The sequence below is a fragment of the Ischnura elegans genome, chromosome 1, assembly GCF_921293095.1.
Source record: "Ischnura elegans chromosome 1, ioIscEleg1.1, whole genome shotgun sequence".
NCBI classification, from domain to species: Eukaryota; Metazoa; Arthropoda; class Insecta; order Odonata; family Coenagrionidae; genus Ischnura; species Ischnura elegans.
Genome location: NC_060246.1, coordinates 22,874,517 through 22,891,322, shown reverse-complemented (window position 1 = coordinate 22,891,322; position 16,806 = coordinate 22,874,517). Strand labels below are relative to the sequence as shown.

General features: G+C 37.9%; 1 protein-coding gene across 2 annotated transcripts in view; it reads left to right on the top strand.

Annotated features, from left to right (window-relative positions):
* Positions 1–16,388, top strand: part of LOC124156964 (broad-complex core protein-like) — a 111,060-nt gene extending 94,672 nt beyond the window's left edge. The window contains exons 5-14 of one of the 2 annotated variants that reach the window (XM_046531412.1): positions 5,393–5,497; positions 5,767–5,844; positions 6,507–6,593; positions 7,603–7,707; positions 9,011–9,082; positions 10,712–10,798; positions 10,985–11,071; positions 11,163–11,452; positions 15,793–15,952; positions 16,061–16,388. In XM_046531412.1, coding sequence (XP_046387368.1) covers positions 5,393–5,497; positions 5,767–5,844; positions 6,507–6,593; positions 7,603–7,707; positions 9,011–9,082; positions 10,712–10,798; positions 10,985–11,071; positions 11,163–11,452; positions 15,793–15,952; positions 16,061–16,173 — 1,184 coding nt within the window. In that variant the 3' untranslated portion in view covers positions 16,174–16,388. The remainder of the gene's footprint in view (positions 1–5,392; positions 5,498–5,766; positions 5,845–6,506; positions 6,594–7,602; positions 7,708–9,010; positions 9,083–10,711; positions 10,799–10,984; positions 11,072–11,162; positions 11,453–15,792; positions 15,953–16,060) is intronic. The other variant, XM_046531418.1, reaches the window with a different exon arrangement.
* Positions 16,389–16,806: the final 418 nt, after the last annotated feature.

Here is a 16,806-nt window from a genome sequence, read left to right as displayed (position 1 = left end):
CAATTAATAATAACCATGGCCTGGAGGTGGATGCAGATACATTTTCGGTGGAACGGTGGAAATCATGACTAAAAGTAGGATATAAATGAATAATTGTAGGGCGTATTTTTTGTTTTCAGATTTCCGCAGCGATTAGAAGAATTAATGCAATCAGTCTCGGGAAAAAGAGGAAAATTGAACGATTATTCGGTTTTTAGGGAATATTGGTGTGATAGGAAAATATTTAGACTGGGGGCTGACGGAAGAATAGTATGAGGACGCGATGAAAGGTTGGAGAGTTGGAATGAATAGTGGGACGCATTTGGGCTGGCTGGGCGCTATTAAAAATCATTACCATAAGTCAACAATTGTGAGATAGGTTTGACGCAGTTCTCTATTCCGCTCTCCTAGCCGTTAGCCTTATCATAGTGACGTATTTCTTCTAATTTAGGTTCTTAATAGCCCATCCAATGTAGCCCTTATTACCGTCTACTTGTCCCTCGACGATTGTCTTCATCATACCGTCATGTATCCGAATCAGTGGCGGAGGGGATAAGTCCATAAGGGGAAAAGGTCGCGGGATCGAGTCCCGCCTGAGTGTCTTGGGAATAGGTGGTTTTAAATTTATTTCGTCTTTAGTAAAATGCTGGTATTAGGGGGAACCTGTTGCCATTACAGAAATTATTATTAATATTATTATTCGGCCGAGTAAGTTACCCCATAACCATCTAACGGTTTTTACAAGATTTCTCCCTTCTGCCAGTCTTCTTAGCAATGAATGAGAATCAGGAAATGCGGAGGTTTCATTTCGAGTACTAAACGGCAACCATGCGATGAGAAACCACTGCTGTGACATGCTTGCACCAGAAAACAAGGGAAAAGGGCGTGTTTGTTTTATTGATTTAATAGGCATAATTTGATATGCATGATTTCCTACGGAGTCAACTCGGAAGATTTTGGTGATATATTGATGTAAAATTAAACCGCTTTCTCTCATTCTCTCTGGAATGCACCACATCATGTCTTCATTGGGCTATCAAATGAATGTTTTGGACTGCGAGTATTATATTGTCACTAAGTGATAATTTTCTTACAAGCAATAAAAATATAATGGGAAATCTTTTGGAAAAAAATAATGCAAAATTATGTATTGTTGAAAGAACTCATCGCTGCAGCGACGTCATTATTTTTGCAAAATCTCTCGTCCACGGGCCTCATGAAAATCGTCTTGAAATCCTGGAAAACTCTCCTTTCATCGTCTGCCATTGCTTTATGTGTTTTGTTTTTGAAGTCACACTGTGACGTCACGTCACTAAGTGCATGGTGAATTCATTGTTACAGTTTATCCATACGATGACGTAGTCAATGTGTTAGTGGAGTTATTACAAATTTTCAATGTAGGAAAGAAAAGAGACGAGAGACACCGTTTTCCCCGATCTAAGCAGTTCCGAATACCTTCGAGCGAGTTCCGATTCATTCCAGGTGTTACAGTTGACGTCACGCCGTGGGTGAGGCTACGGATGCGGCTCCCGGCGCGACACGACGCGACGCCTTCTCGTCGAACGTTGGTGATGGATGGGCCCTGAGTACTATCGCAGGAAAACCCTACCTTCACGTTTTCCTTCCTGCAGATGTCTCCCATTTACATCTTTCATCAGAGTCCTTTGGGTAGCCATTCTCAACGGTACTGCGATATCAAGTCGAGTCGCCGCACATGCTTCCACTACGGAAAAAGCCGTGTCCAACAATTTTAGCCTGAACGCCCCCTAAAGTCGTATGGAGAAATGATTGGCTTATAAGTATAAAAATATTTCAAAAAATGGTTTAAAAATCTTTTTGAACGTGTTATTTCATGTTTTCAATCCATCGTATGATGAAAAAAGAGGATGTACAATTAAACCAAATGGATGTAAATAACATAAAACACTGATCATAAACAGAGATACATTTTTACATAATGTTTAAAAATTTCCCATTATGGAAAACATAAAAACAGAAAGAGACAAATAATTTTTATTCTACGTCTTTGCGCCGATGATAGTTAATAGATTGTTGCTTAGAAACCGCAGTAATGTTAGATATTGCTGTGAATATAAACCAGCGAGCTGAAGGTGGCTGCGCATTTGCCTAATGCCGAGGCCTGTACGAAACACTCAATTTAAATGCTAAATAAATTCAGTTCGTAACATTAAATACTTGTAAATAGATTTCATTACAATCCTGTTATTTCTACTTCTCTGTGAGCGTGAAATTTAAGTGTGAGCAAAAATTTTCAATCGAAATAAACAATCGCTACGATGGAAATCAGTCTCATAGATCCATCCAGGATCACGTGAACTTGAATTTCGCCTACAAATTAAAAGAAAACTATGCAATATGTATTTATCCACCAATTTATTCTCGCGGTACAACTATTTTCGACGCAGCGGCGTCATCATCAGGTACAAGAGCTACAAGCATAAAATACGTCCTTATATATCATAAAAATGATTTCAGTGGGGGAGGAAGAAGGTAGGTGGAAGGGGTGGCTGGGAAAAATCTCAAGGAGGTGATGTGGGGTTGTGAGCGGGTGGTGAGAGTTGGAGAGGGGCGCGGTGTGGAAGACCGTTGGTTGGATTTCGCCATTTCAATCTTGGTCGCACGTGCAGAAGCCAATACTCGCTCTTGATTATATTTCTTTGAGAGCTGCATACATTTCCGAGGGAAGCAATGTCATGTGGCGCATTAACTGTTGGTCCTCAAGTAATCCTTGTTGCGCTGTTTGGTGAGGACTCCTCAGCCGTGTGACGTCGAGGCCTTCCAATCCTTCTCCTATATGTACTCCCCCAACCCTTCCCATCGCCCCCTGAGTGGCCGCTGCCCCCCACCTCCCCGCGGCAAGTTTCAAAAAGGCATCAGAAAAGAAGAATGAAAAAAAAAGAACCAACCATTTTCTGCTGCTGCATCGCGGTCGAATCTCTACGATTGCCTTGGAAGCCCGATGGGCGCAAAATCGACCTTCACCTCGTTACGCTGGAGCGAGGCACTGAAACCGACGCCCTCGTCCCTGTAAGTATGCCGACTCTGAAAATTAAAAAAAAGAGAGTTTGATGTTCGATTTTGCCGAGTGTTCATTCGGCGAATCCTTGGAGAGGGACGCCTATCGCAACCGCGGACGGATGGAAGGCAGGGCCGAGGGACATGTCATCGGCGCCGGCCGGCGTAATCGGAGAGGACTTCCTTCATCTAGTATCCGTTGCAAAATTCTGTCGCCTGAGATTGAAGACCGATATCTCAAAGTCCGCTCTTTTGTTTTTTTAAAAAAAAAAAGGTTCGTAAAATAAAATCTCGTTTATTTCTGCTTTTACGGATAGCATTCGAACTCTTTTGACGTCAATAGCAATTTCATTGCGCGGTATTAATCGGAATTTCAGTGAATTTTTCCGATTGCCTCATGGATGCATTGCATTTACGTTTTTTAAAGCAACAATACAAATGTATACATCTAAATTTCCATTCTATTTGTTGAAACTTATAGGTTTAAGTAATATCCGTATCAAGTTTCATGTGGTTATGCTCGTCAATATTCTAGTTATAATCATCCAAGAAGCCAAAAAAACAGCTTGCAATTTTTATGTAGTTTTTAAAAGTTTCTTCGGTGAATAATATTGAAGTGGAATTCCAAAAAGTTGCAAAAGAGCGTATCTCAGTATTTTCTCCTTTGATTCAATATGAAAACTCGTTGTTTTCGAATCCCCGCTCCGACGAAATCACCGTTTCCACCATCTTCTCGCTCTGGTTTTCATCATCGATTGAGAATATCCTTACGGAAGCTGTTGGCAGGTGAATAGCTTCTAACTTTTACTTCGGGTCGGGAGCCAAAAGAAACGACAGAATTTTGCACTCTGGTTACTGCTATTTTCTACCAATAGTAGGGGGACATGAATGAGCATGGGCATTTGGCGAAAACCATCATTGCGTCGTGTAGTAGTGCCCCCGAGGCTTTCAGAGCGTGCGCTCCGAATGTCGCTGATTCAAACATCTTTGGCGGGATGCATCAATCCCATGAAAATATTTATCACGTGCCATATTTCATAAGTGGTGAGGATTGAGGTTGACTTAACGCGTTTAATTCATGCTCATTTGTACGAGAAAGCATTTGTGTGATCTCCAGGTGGGTATGCGGAGTAAGGCGTATACGAGTCATTTTTACAATTTTATTACGATGGGGGAACATTTAGCTTCGCGGATTTCGGATAAATAAATATGCACCCTCTCAATCTGTAGACATAACTAGTAGCATAGAGCACTTACTCTATTCTAGTATCCATTTGTAATATAATGTATTTGAATCAATCATTTAAGCCAAGATCTTTAAGTGTTATACATGGTTTTGTTGTGATATTACATGCACAACGAGGAATTGTTCTTTCTGTACTCTTAAAAGGGTATAGAGAGAGAAAGTAAGCGAGTAACATAAGATAAAAAAGATAAAAATACGTTTTTTCCATTGAAAGTATAAAATCCATTACAAAGTAACAAATAAGCTTTTCATCACTTATAGAATCCAGCGAGGGTGCTGATTAGGTTTATTGGAAACTAGTGTAGAAGAGCATGGTGGGTGAGTAAAGATTGTCGCGCAATATTAATACGTATCTAAACATAATCAGCACCCGCGATTTTTTATCTGAGTGATGAAAAGCTTATATTTTAAAATTTCAGTGCATTTTGTACTATTTCTGAAAAAAGAGTGCTTTAAAAATCTGTTTTAATGCTTTTGAAAAGTTTTTACTCGTTTACTTTTTGGAATTTTGGTTAAAAAATTTGTTTATTTCTTGAAAACTTTTATCTACTTGCTATAATTCTTCAATTTTTAAATTCTCCAACTCCTTTTGTCTCATGTGGAAAGTGTACGAGCTTATATACATTTTTTCGAACCACAAATTTATGAATTTCAATTAATTGAATTTCATAAATTTGTGTATATAAAAATATTAATCTCAAACAATCGTTTTTAGTATTATTTTCAATTGTAACTAATTGTGAAATATGAAAAAGTTAAATTTTGAAAAACAAAATTCGAAATGGACTGGGCTTGAAGTCATTTCTTCCGACAACTTTCAGTGTCAAAAGTTCTATATGAAACGAACGTCGTCTATTGAGGACATTTGAAATATGTTTCAGAATGGAAATTAAGGTAATTAATTTTAGCACAGTGGAGCAAAGTTTCTGTTGTCAGTTTATTGAATATTTTGTTGTCATCAGAAGCAAGAAAGTATGTAAAATTTAAAGGCGATCATAGAATTGGAAGTGGGTTAAAAATCAATCACTAGTTTCCATCGATGAAACAGACGAAGCAAGTTACAACTTGCAACTATTTTTCTATGAATGAATATGTACCGCTATAGAAGTTTCCTGGTTTCTCTTTTTGCAGATGGAATTAAGAACGATTCATTGCCAGTAAAAGATCCATTGAACGAAATTCCGGCCACCTTATCCAGGATGCCTCTCAGGCCAGTCGTATGGAGCATCTGCCAAGGTGTGAGACAATGATATTTTGATCAGTAAAGATCGCGTTCTTGTAACTAGGCAATAGATTTATATCGATAAACCACTTGATGCTGACCCACGCATTATGAATTATGTGTATTCGAATTTATTTTTTCGAAACAAAGTAGCTTAATTAACGACACAGATTCCATATTTATAGATGTTATCATAATGATTAATGGGTAAATTACCTATTGAACGTATTTTCATATGAATAAATGTATACAATCATTGTGATGTCATAATTTTGTTTTTCAGATGTGGGTAATTCATCGTCAGAAAGGGACCCGTTTGGAGACATTTCGGACAGTCCATCCTATAGGAGCAACTTCAGAGGTGTGGAAGAGTGACAATTTGGCAAAACTAGATTGCATTTTTGGTGGCTTAGCAATATTATTTTATCGAATAATATCTTGAATCTACGATTAATACTTTGCTTCTGTAAATTATACATATTTACAGTTATTCTGTGAACCAAGATCACACACTGATACATTAGGGTGGTACTTTATTTTTAAAATTTTCGCATATACTTTGGGACGCCCCCTCGTTTTGTTCCATTTGATGAGAATATATATTTCCAAAATTATTTTTGCTATCGGATATCGTGAAAACTAGCGGAGTCGCACTTAAAGATTTGAAATTTTGGTATTTTTGGGCGTTTTTCGAACATAACTAAAGATGATGTCTCTCTCGGATTATTGTATCACTTTTCTGTTTTTTTTTTACGACGACTTGTTAGACACTTGTAGCGTATCACCTCGAATATTTCTGCCCTTCATTTCTGCCCTTTGTTTCCTAAGTTATCAATCTTTAGATATACTTTAAACCTGGGCAAAATAACTTGAATGCTATCTTTATCACCGTTTATCAGTGATACACATTCCATGTGTACGGTTGTTGTCACATGAATATCGAAGTATATCGCACATTGAACGCATTTTTTCTCTGCATCAACCTGCAAAACAGTCATGATAATTTCTTTATTTGTTTTTCAGAGGGCCATAATGATAACCCATTATTAGCAGAAGATGTGTGGGATGAAATTCCGGCCAACTCATCAGCCAACTGCGGCATCTCCCGAGGTTTGAGACCCTGACTTTGTTCTGCCAAAACTAGAGTGCATTTCTTGGTTGCTATGCAGTTTTTTTTTATTGATGCACCAGTTGCAGTTACTGAAATAAGTTTTAGGCGAATAGGCCGGAGTAACTGCAATTGGTGCACCAATAAAAACTTCCAAAATGATGATATTTACAATCAAATTGTTAGTCCATTTTTCTAAATATCCATAGATTTTTTTCACCGTTCAACAATGATATTTGTGTGTTCTTTTGTTATCGTTTTTTCGCATTATTCATTCCTGTAGCAACCTTTGATCTTAATAACGTTTATATTAATTTTTCATAGTTCAATTGCACAATGATATTTATAATTTCTTTTTTTCTAAAGCTTTTGTTATAATTTTTGTAAATATGAAATATTGAGGTGCTCTTATATAAAAAAACGTGTGTGCCGAAATTTTGTAAATTCATTTTCCATTTTTAAGGCTTTTAAGTAGTTGTTTAGTTTTTTTTAACTAAATAACTACAAAAAATCCTCGCAAATGAAAAATAAAATTCCCGAAGGTTGGCACATATGCTTATTTTTAAAATATAGAATGGCCTAAACATTCAAGACTTTATAATGCCTCAAGAGTCAGAAATGGCGACGGTAATAAAATCAATTGTATTGAATTCATTCCAGGTGTGTGCTATTAGAATAATTACTATTCGTAATATCTGTTGAAACCATATTTATTTGCGGAACTTAAACGTTCGTTACTGGGTCTTTAGCACACAAACTAATTGACTCTTAGAAGGACCCTTACAAAGTTGTTCCCCAGAGCTTTCAAAGCGATTGGACGTATCCTCAGTCTTAATCAGCTAAGGGTAATGCCAGTAGCTTTGAATGCTCTGGGAAGTTCCTTTGTTACGTGTAACTCTTTTTTTGTGCGTCTTGACTTGTAAAAAAAGTTTTATTTTTGCTACATAACTGTCTAGTTTCATAGTTATGTTCAGTTTACCAATACAATCTCTTTGTTTCTTTATTTTGCAGATGAGGATGAAAAATATACCTCGCCATTGAAAGATCCATCGTACGACATTCCGCCCGGCCTATCTGTCCTGCGTATCCACTCTAACCGGTGGAGCGAATCTCAAGGTTGGGCACACTGATATTTTCCGAAACCAGATGTAACTTCTTGGCGTAAAAGTATTTACTGATCGAACACGTAAAGCTAGAGCTCATATATTACCTTAATTATTTCATCATCGACGTACAGCAATCAGAAGATTTGTTTGTGTCAGCTCTCTATTCTTCTGTCATTCATAATTCGTCTATTTTACATCTTAGAAGCAGCCTTCATTTGCCGTTCTTTCCAGGTACTTCTCCTTTAACAATTGATTTCATCGGATCATTGTAACTCAAGTTGTAGCCGATTTGGTTACCCCCTCTTCTTCTCAAAGACTTCGAACACTTAAAATATCCTGGACTTCCAAATTACTCACACGATCCATCTATTTGACCCTCATCATTTTCTGTAGCACCACATTTCCAACGCTTCGTACATCGGCTTCTACATTCCTATAAACTTCCATGTCTAACTGACAGTGAGAAACATGCTCCAAATATAGTTAGGGGTTTTACTGGAATGAAGGAGTAATTTCTTTATTTCAACGCTTACATTCCCCGCTGTGAGTAGATTCCTCTTCTTTTTGTAGAAAAAGCCCTCTTCGCTTGAGATACTCTCTTGACAATGACCTTCATGCATCGCTATCACTCGGCTGACGAAGAACTTAATTAATATCACCTATTGAATTCATCCTTTAATACAGAGGCCGTTGTAAAACCCCTGGAAAATTTCTCAATGCTCGCATGACTAATATTTACGAATAATTTCAACTTACAATAGTTAGATTGTGAGGTAGGAGAGAGTATTGTTGAAGTTAATTCACGCCACTTACAGTTCCAATCACAAGTAAAACACATCACTCACAGTTTTATAAATGCAGCTAGAAAAATATAGCCAACAGTGAAATCTAATTTTTGCTGTGATTTATTGTATCGCAACATGTAAGATGCTGCTTTTACCTAAAATAGTTTTCGAGCTCATTTAATGTGAACAATTGAGCAAAAATGCTATTTGAACGATGCAATGAGGTAGCAGCTGACGAGCCAATTTTAGAGGCTTCGCTGGATCTAATTGATTCTATTACACTCTTTTGTTTACATGGCACTGAAATAGTGAAATGTTTGTGTTTTCCTGTGTTCAGGTTTTGTCAATTACATATTTAATACAATTATAATTATTAATATTATTAGGTGTTTTGAATCATGGTCAATGTGAGGCACAGATTCCATTCGCGTCGTTGTTAGACCAACTGAATTGAAAGAACCTTTAGAAAGAATTTTTTCATGTGAAAATTAATACTATCCTTGTGATTTCTTGTTTTTTATTTTGTAGATGGGGTTCCAGCAAAATATCCGTTGGGCGATATTCAGGCCGGTCCATCAGTCAAATGCAGTAACTCACAAGGTGAGACACAGTGATGTTTCGGCAAAGCCAGATTGCATTACTTAGTGTCTGAGCACTGGCTATTTACTGATCAATCACTTTAAACTACACTGAAAAAACACTTTGGATATGAGAATCGTAGGTTTGGGTGTCACACCCAAAGCTGAGGTGAAGGGAAGGACTTGTCCATACATTTGGTTGTGTCACCCAAAGGGAATGGGTGATGAGGAGTTGGATGTTCCAACTACTCCTTTGGTTGCTACATCCAAAGAAGATGACGAGTACTTTGGGTGTGAGAACCAAAGCGTTGGGTAGCTCATCAAAACAATGTTTGGATGCCGAATGAAAAGTTCAGATCACCTGCCCAAAGGATTGCGCCCCTACTCCTTCCTCCCTCCTATTCAGCCCCACTACACTTTAATATTGTTCTTTTTCAACCCATTTCTAACAGTGCAACTAAAAAATGAGAAAACCTAGCTCTGTAGTTGTCATAATACCTATCTATTATCACATAATTCAACATATTGTAATGTACGTGGGTGGAAAAATAAATATCCCCATTTGTAGAACACTAGAAAGAACATTTATTTCCAATATATAAACACACAGTTACATAAAATTCACTCCAAACACACAATTTTTCTCAATCTCTTCTTGTTCATTCTCCTTTCCTCGTCAATAACCTCCGTGCCAATGCTCTCGATGATTACTCCGCAAGACTCTCGATGAATCCACCGTTATAATATCATAAAAAGTGCACAAAACACAGTGAATTAATATCATTATCAAATTCTATGCCAATAACATAAAATATTACTAAAATACAATCACAACATATTATAAATATCATCGGGAAATACAAGAAACGTGAGACAATTTAACCTCAATAAATAAAGGTCAATGTTAATAAGCACAGCAGCACTTCCGACAAAATATGATCTGAGAGTTTGAACTTTGTTTTAATAAGCACATAGAGATAACAATAAGAATCAGATAAACTCATAAGCAAAGGGTGGTAGTGCGGGCATGAGAATTAATGCAACATGGCGGTGAGAATAAACACAAAATGGCCGTGAGAATAAACAACAACTCGCAACTTACCAGCGAACACATGGATATAGGCTCCAAGTCCAGCCTTCGATAAGAAATTCGCCGTCCGCTCGTCCATAATCTCGAGCAGCAAGAGCAACGAAGCACAAGAGGCAGCAGAGTTCGCCCGTTTTGCCCACAACAAGTCCACACGTGTCTACGGCTTCCACGGCTGAACACAGAACTGCGGGTGTTAGAGAGCTTCATGAGATTACCACCAGAGCGCGTAACAATAGATTTAGATTTCGCACCTAAACCGGTAGAGTGCACTAACCATAACTTTGGTTCTCCCATCCAAAGGACGTTGACTGGACGTGTTTGGTGTGACATTATTTGCCTTTGGTTCTCACAATCAAAGAGTTAGTTCTGACGTCGCATGATTCTTGATGGCGCACCCAAACCTCCCCGCCCAAAAGGGTTTAGGGTGTAGCATCCAAACCTGTTCTCTCAGTGTACAAGCCAATTTTTTTACTACATTTCTAATCATTTTTTATATTTATTTGCATCCATTTGAAACAAGATCATGGGGTCAAGTGAATTAAAATACTTCGATCTTTTTAGATGGAGATGAGAATAATTCAATCACGATGAAAGATCCGTTGGACCTAATTTTGGCCAGCCCATCAACTCAGGGGAGCAACACTCAAGGTTTGAGACACTGACATTTTTCTAAATTCAGATTGCATTTCTTGCTTGCTGAGCTCTAGTTATCATACAGATCAATCGTTCTGAACTACAACCCACCTTTTTTCCTCCATTAATTATTCATATTTGTTCGCATATTTTGAGCCAAGAGCATGTGGTACAGTCAATAAAAATACCTCGTTTTTTTAGATGGAGATGAGGATAATTCAATCGCGATAAAAGGCCTATTGGACGAAAATTTGGCTAGCCCATCAACTCAGGGGAGCAGCATCCAAAGTTGGTCATTTTTCTATGAACAGATTAAATTTATTGGTTGCTGATCAGTTGCTTTTCTTTTGAATGCATCAATCCCTTTATTTTTTTTAAGGAGTTAGCAACCTTTTACTTGAGAAGAGAAAAGTGGGCGTTCAGGAAGAGCACACGGCTCGGCGCAACGCATCGGAGCGAAGACAGGAGGCATGTGGCTTGACCGCCGAGAGCGAGGAACCCTCGGGGGCCGCGGGCGTGGTGCCCAACATCAGGATGGCGAGGGGCCGCCCTTTGCCTCATTACCCACCCCTGCCGGATGGATGGCCCTCGATCATGCCCCTGGAAACGATGGAGGATTTCGAGAAGTGGGAGAAATTTCTACTGAAACAAAAAAATTTCAATTGTGCCGTAAGTTTGCAATTTCGATGTTTTTTTATTTATTTTTGCCTGAAGACGCTAAGGATCGCGATGACCTAGTGGGTAGAGTGCTGATCGCAGTGTCTTGGGTTCAAATACCGAGCAATGTATACGGAAATAGTGATAGAGAAATGTCGGTCGAAGTCTATTTTTCGAGCAATCGATTTTTAATCGAACTGAAAAGCTCGACTTTTCAACGAAAATCGTAATTTGAACCGAAAGATCGATTGATCGAAAAAATCGACGGTTTATTTAAAAAACAGTTTTTGCAAAAACATGTTAATTATTCATTCGAAATATATTCAAAATACGCATTTGAGTAGCAGGAAAAAATTTAGTTTGAGTACATTCATGAATAGGGTAGTTTCCTTCATCAAAGAAGAGAAAGGCATTGGTTGCGATTCGTTACCCACCATTAGTGTATTCATAATATATTTAAAATATATAAATTGCCTATATTTAAAAGTGGAGACAAGGAACAGCCATCTAATTACAGGCCGATATCTTTAACGTCCATCTCTTGCAAAGTCCTTGAACACATCGTAGTCAGCTCGGTAATGAAACACCTAGACGCGCAAAACTTATTAATGGGAAATCAACATGGATTCAGGAAAAGCAGATCGTGCGAAACTCAGTTAGCGCTTTTCGCCCACGATATTTTAGTCTCCGGGGAAGACAACATTCCAGTAGACGCGATTTTTCTTGATTTCAAAAAGGCATTTGATAAAGTACCCCACGGAAAGTTAATAATAAAACTGAAATCTTATGGTCTAGACGAAGATGTCATTTCCTGGATTAGAGAATTTTTGAGCGACCGCGTCCAAAGAGTAGTATTAGACGGTGCAGTCTCCAATGAGGTTAGAGTGACTTCTGGCGTTCCTCAGGGTAGTGTCATAGGCCCACTCCTATTCCTTCTTTATATAAACGACATTGGCGAAGTAGTGCAGAGTAAGTTACGATTATTTGCAGACGACGCTGTAGTTTACAGAGAAACCCGTTCCAGCAAAGATATAGATGAACTAACGAATGACCTTGCTGCTATCCAAGCTTGGTGCGATGCTTGGCAGTTAGAATTAAATTTGGAAAAATGCGTCGTAATGAATTTCTGGAAGAAGAATAACTCCCTACAGCGTAACTATGTCATTCGGGGCACGCAGTTAAAGGCAGTTGAATCTGTGAAATATCTAGGGGTTAGACTCAATAATGATCTATCGTGGAATAAACATATTCGAGAAATAACCGGTCAAGCTAATCGTAAAATGGGTTTTGTTAAAAGAATATTAGGAAAGTGCGACGACAAAGTGAGAGAAATTAGCTACTTTTCCCTCGTTAGACCACATTTGGAATACGCTGCCAGTGTTTGGGACCCTCATGAAAAAGGCTTAATAACAGAGTTAGAACGCGTGCAAAGAAGAGCTGCCAGGTATGTGAAAGGTCGTTACGATAGTCTTGTTAGTGTAACTGACCTCTTAGATAAACTCGGATGGGAATCTCTGTCGGACCGTAGATTGAAAAATAGACTGAACCTTTTAGATAAATTCAAGAGCAGTGTCTTTTCTGACGAAGTTAACCATATCTTGCGGACGCCAACGTACTACGGAAGATCAGATCATATAAATAAAATAAGAGAGATAGATTGCAGAACAGACAGATTCCGAATGTCATTTTTTCCACGATCAATAAGAGATTATAACGGCAGCAATTGAGCGCGTAAATAGATTGCATGACTTGTAGTGTAGCCTACTAACCTATGTAAAACTTACTGCATGTTTCTGAATTTCTATTCTATATTCTATTTCTAACAGCATATAGTAGTATAGTTTGTTATTATACGGGACGTTTCTTGGACGGTGTGGTGTGCATGTGGGAGTCCAAATGCATGCTGCATGCTGGTGATTGATCACCCCCTGCCAAACACCCTAGAGGTGGCTCGCAGGGTAATTTGTAGATGTAGATGTAGATGAATATACAAATTATTTGGTTTTAGAAATACCGGTTTAGACGAATGGCAAGGATCAATTTTATCCTCATTTGAAAAAGGCCAGATTGGCGCCCATGCGATTCCACTCCACGTGACGTCACAGGGGCCTAGTTTCTATACGAGTAGACAGGAGTTTTACATCGTCTGAGATTACCAATACATGCATGAGGCACAGAGCTCGGGGAAACATGTCTTAATAATCACCTATTAAAACTGGCTAAGGTCGGAAAGTTTTCTTCGTTTGATAAGGTATTAATAATCCTTATTTAAGCCAAGCGCTACCTGCTAGCAGGGTACTCTGCTACCTGCTAGCTGTCTGCATCGTATCAGCGCTCAAAGCCTCGTCCCAAGGTCACCTCACACGGCGACAGGGGGAACCAGAATGACGTCACACGGGGTTTTTCCAGCATTCATATTAAGCCGCCGCGTTTTCGCGCGCTTGAAAATTTTCACTTTTCTTTTGATCGCGAAAAATAGATATCGTCATTAAAAAATCTAAAAGCGTGAATGCGTACTCCAGGAGTAATAATCTTTCGATTTAGGCAATAAAAAAATAATAGGAAACCACCCTATTATTAGTGGTAAAAATTTACAAATGCGCGCACATTTAAGTTTTGGGAACACCGCTCGGAACCATTCGACTTCACTAAAATTTTTAAGAATCATGAAGGAGATGCTTCCTTGATAATCGAGGCCTTCCTAATTTTACCGGCCTTAACAGAAATTCCTTTCACATGGGACGGATGATGTTGTCATGGGCTGGTAGTGATGCCGCCGAAATCATGCGAAATAGATCGTATTCGAAAAAATCGAGTTGGGATCGACTCGAATATCATCCATGGCTCAATTAACCTTTGACTACTAAAATTCGATTTTAGATTTTAATCGGAATTAATTTTTCCATCACCATGCGGAAACCCCTAAACAAAAATGCCTACACCCAGGCTATCTGTCATTAAGCGCTCTCTATTCCATAGGCTTTCTTTTCTAATAATTTCTCCCGGGTGATCCGTTTTTTCTGACAATTAAAAATTTTACTCACCTGGCGTCAACATATTTAACGCATGAATGACTTGATAAATGATTGTTGTTTTCGTTCTTTGTTTTATTTAAAAGTGTAATAAATAATAATTTTTAAAATAATAGTTGTTATAAATGCACTACCAATTGGCAGTCTTGCTGTATGTGTATTACTTTATTGAAATAAAAAAAAATCCCAGATGTGCGAGGTGATTTACAAAATGGAATTGGATCTCTATCCTGAATCATCCGGATACCTGCGCCTTACCTCGGGATGAGCCTTTAGGCCAGTTTATTGAAAAAATAAGCGATAAATCATTCGCCTAGCGTAATGTTCCGGTACATATGCGTCAATGACAGCGTTTACAGAAAAAATTAACGCGGAACCTGGAAAAATTAGCATCCTGGGTCGTCATTTTTTATGCTCTTAGTATCCGTATTTTGTCATTTTTAATAGAATATCGTGAATCAGGAGGAAAGATTACGTTGGTATTATAGAGAATACTCAGTAAAATAGATCGATTGGGCCAAGAAACGACTGAATTCAATTTTAAATACCTTATGTGGGCCACTTTGCTGCTATAGTTTTGCAGAACATTGTAAGATGTCGTCCAGTCCAAGTTTATTTTTTTCTACGAACGCCCCGAAGCTGGGAGACTAATTTTTTCTCTGATCCCAATTTACATTTTTCGCTAAACATTTCAATAAACCAGCATTTACTCTCACGTATTCAATCCACCCTTTATTCATCCACTTAGTATTAGTTTATACAATTAGTCACCTGATAGTGGATGTGATATAGATTATAATTTATTTCCTCTCTTGACTCCTATGTTTAATGTTTATTGAGTTACTTGGGATATAGATCTCGAAGAATTTTTAAATACAATTTATTCCGACGTTTCGGTATATTTATACACCTTCATCAGGGCCTTTTGCAATGTCACTATCAATAAAAATTTAAATATATATATATTAGGAAAATATAAATTAGAATTGACGAATAAATTAGTAAAAAAGCTTCGGGGCGTTCATAGAAAAAAATAAACGTGGACTTGACGATATCTTACAATGTTCTGCAAAACTAAAACAGTAAAATGGCCCACATAAGGTATTTAACATTGAGTTCAGTCGTTTCTTGGCCCAATTGATCTATTTTCCTGAGTTTGCGTCTCAATTCTCTGTTATAATCAGATCATATTTTTCTTCTTTTCTTTCTTTTTTTCTCTCTTCAAGGCAAAGACTCGATATGTCTAGATAAAAATGTCATTTTCACCGTAAGACTTATCTTCCTTGAGATGAGTAATATTGATACACATTTTCTTTGCAGGTGGATTATTATAGTCGTTTTGGAGGTATTAATGGCCCCGAGATGTGTCGCCGCCTCTTGAAGAAAATCTTCTCGCCTGGCCTGTCGTCGAATTTCAACTTGCAGGGCAGCGAGAGGAAAACAGGCCTCAAAAGAACAGCAACGATCAATGTCATTCTAGGTGAGTTTTTAGAATGACTTCGAGAGCCAAGTATTTCGTTGTTTATGTTGGTGAATATGTAAAAGGAATCCAATGGTATAATTAAAAATGATAAATTTTGTCTCTCAGGTGCTTGCAGAATATTATTTGACGTGACCAAGACTCCATCCTATTCACTGGATAAAGAAAATGTTCAAGCCATCGGAAAGTGGCTCAGGAATCAATGCACGAAGAAGGAATGATTTCCTTCCTATATTTTTTGCATATAATTTTTCAATCGCTCAATTTTTCTTTTTTGTCATATATCTTAAGCTATTACATTTATTGAATTAGGCAATTTAATTGTGATGTTACGTCCCATTCATTGGACTTCGGAATTGTTCAAACCATCCGAAAGTGGAATTGGAGTCGAAGGAGTGATTTGATAGTTCTTGTATTATGAGGAATAAATTTTCAATTTTAAAATTTTTTTGTCATTCATAACAAGTTTTGACACATATTCCATTAGAAAATAATGTGGTCAGACATCTCATGCTTTTGAATCAAACCATAACTGTACTCCATGAGACTTTCATTTTTCCTGAGACAAAATATCGGGGACAGTTGCCTAAATAACACCACTTCCCAAATCGCATCACCGTCCAAGAAACGATTGTATTAGCTTCATATGCAATGTAATGGGCTGGATTTGGAACTCCCATCATCCCCAAGCACACCAAAATTCAGTTGTTGCTATTGGTGTCCGGGGTGAGGATATTAAGGAAAGATATGCATCGTATGCTACTTTTTCGACTTTCCACAAGAATATTAAAAACAGATAAGTTGTATTTACGTAGCATTAGTCAAATATCATATTTCTCAAGTCTATTGTGTTT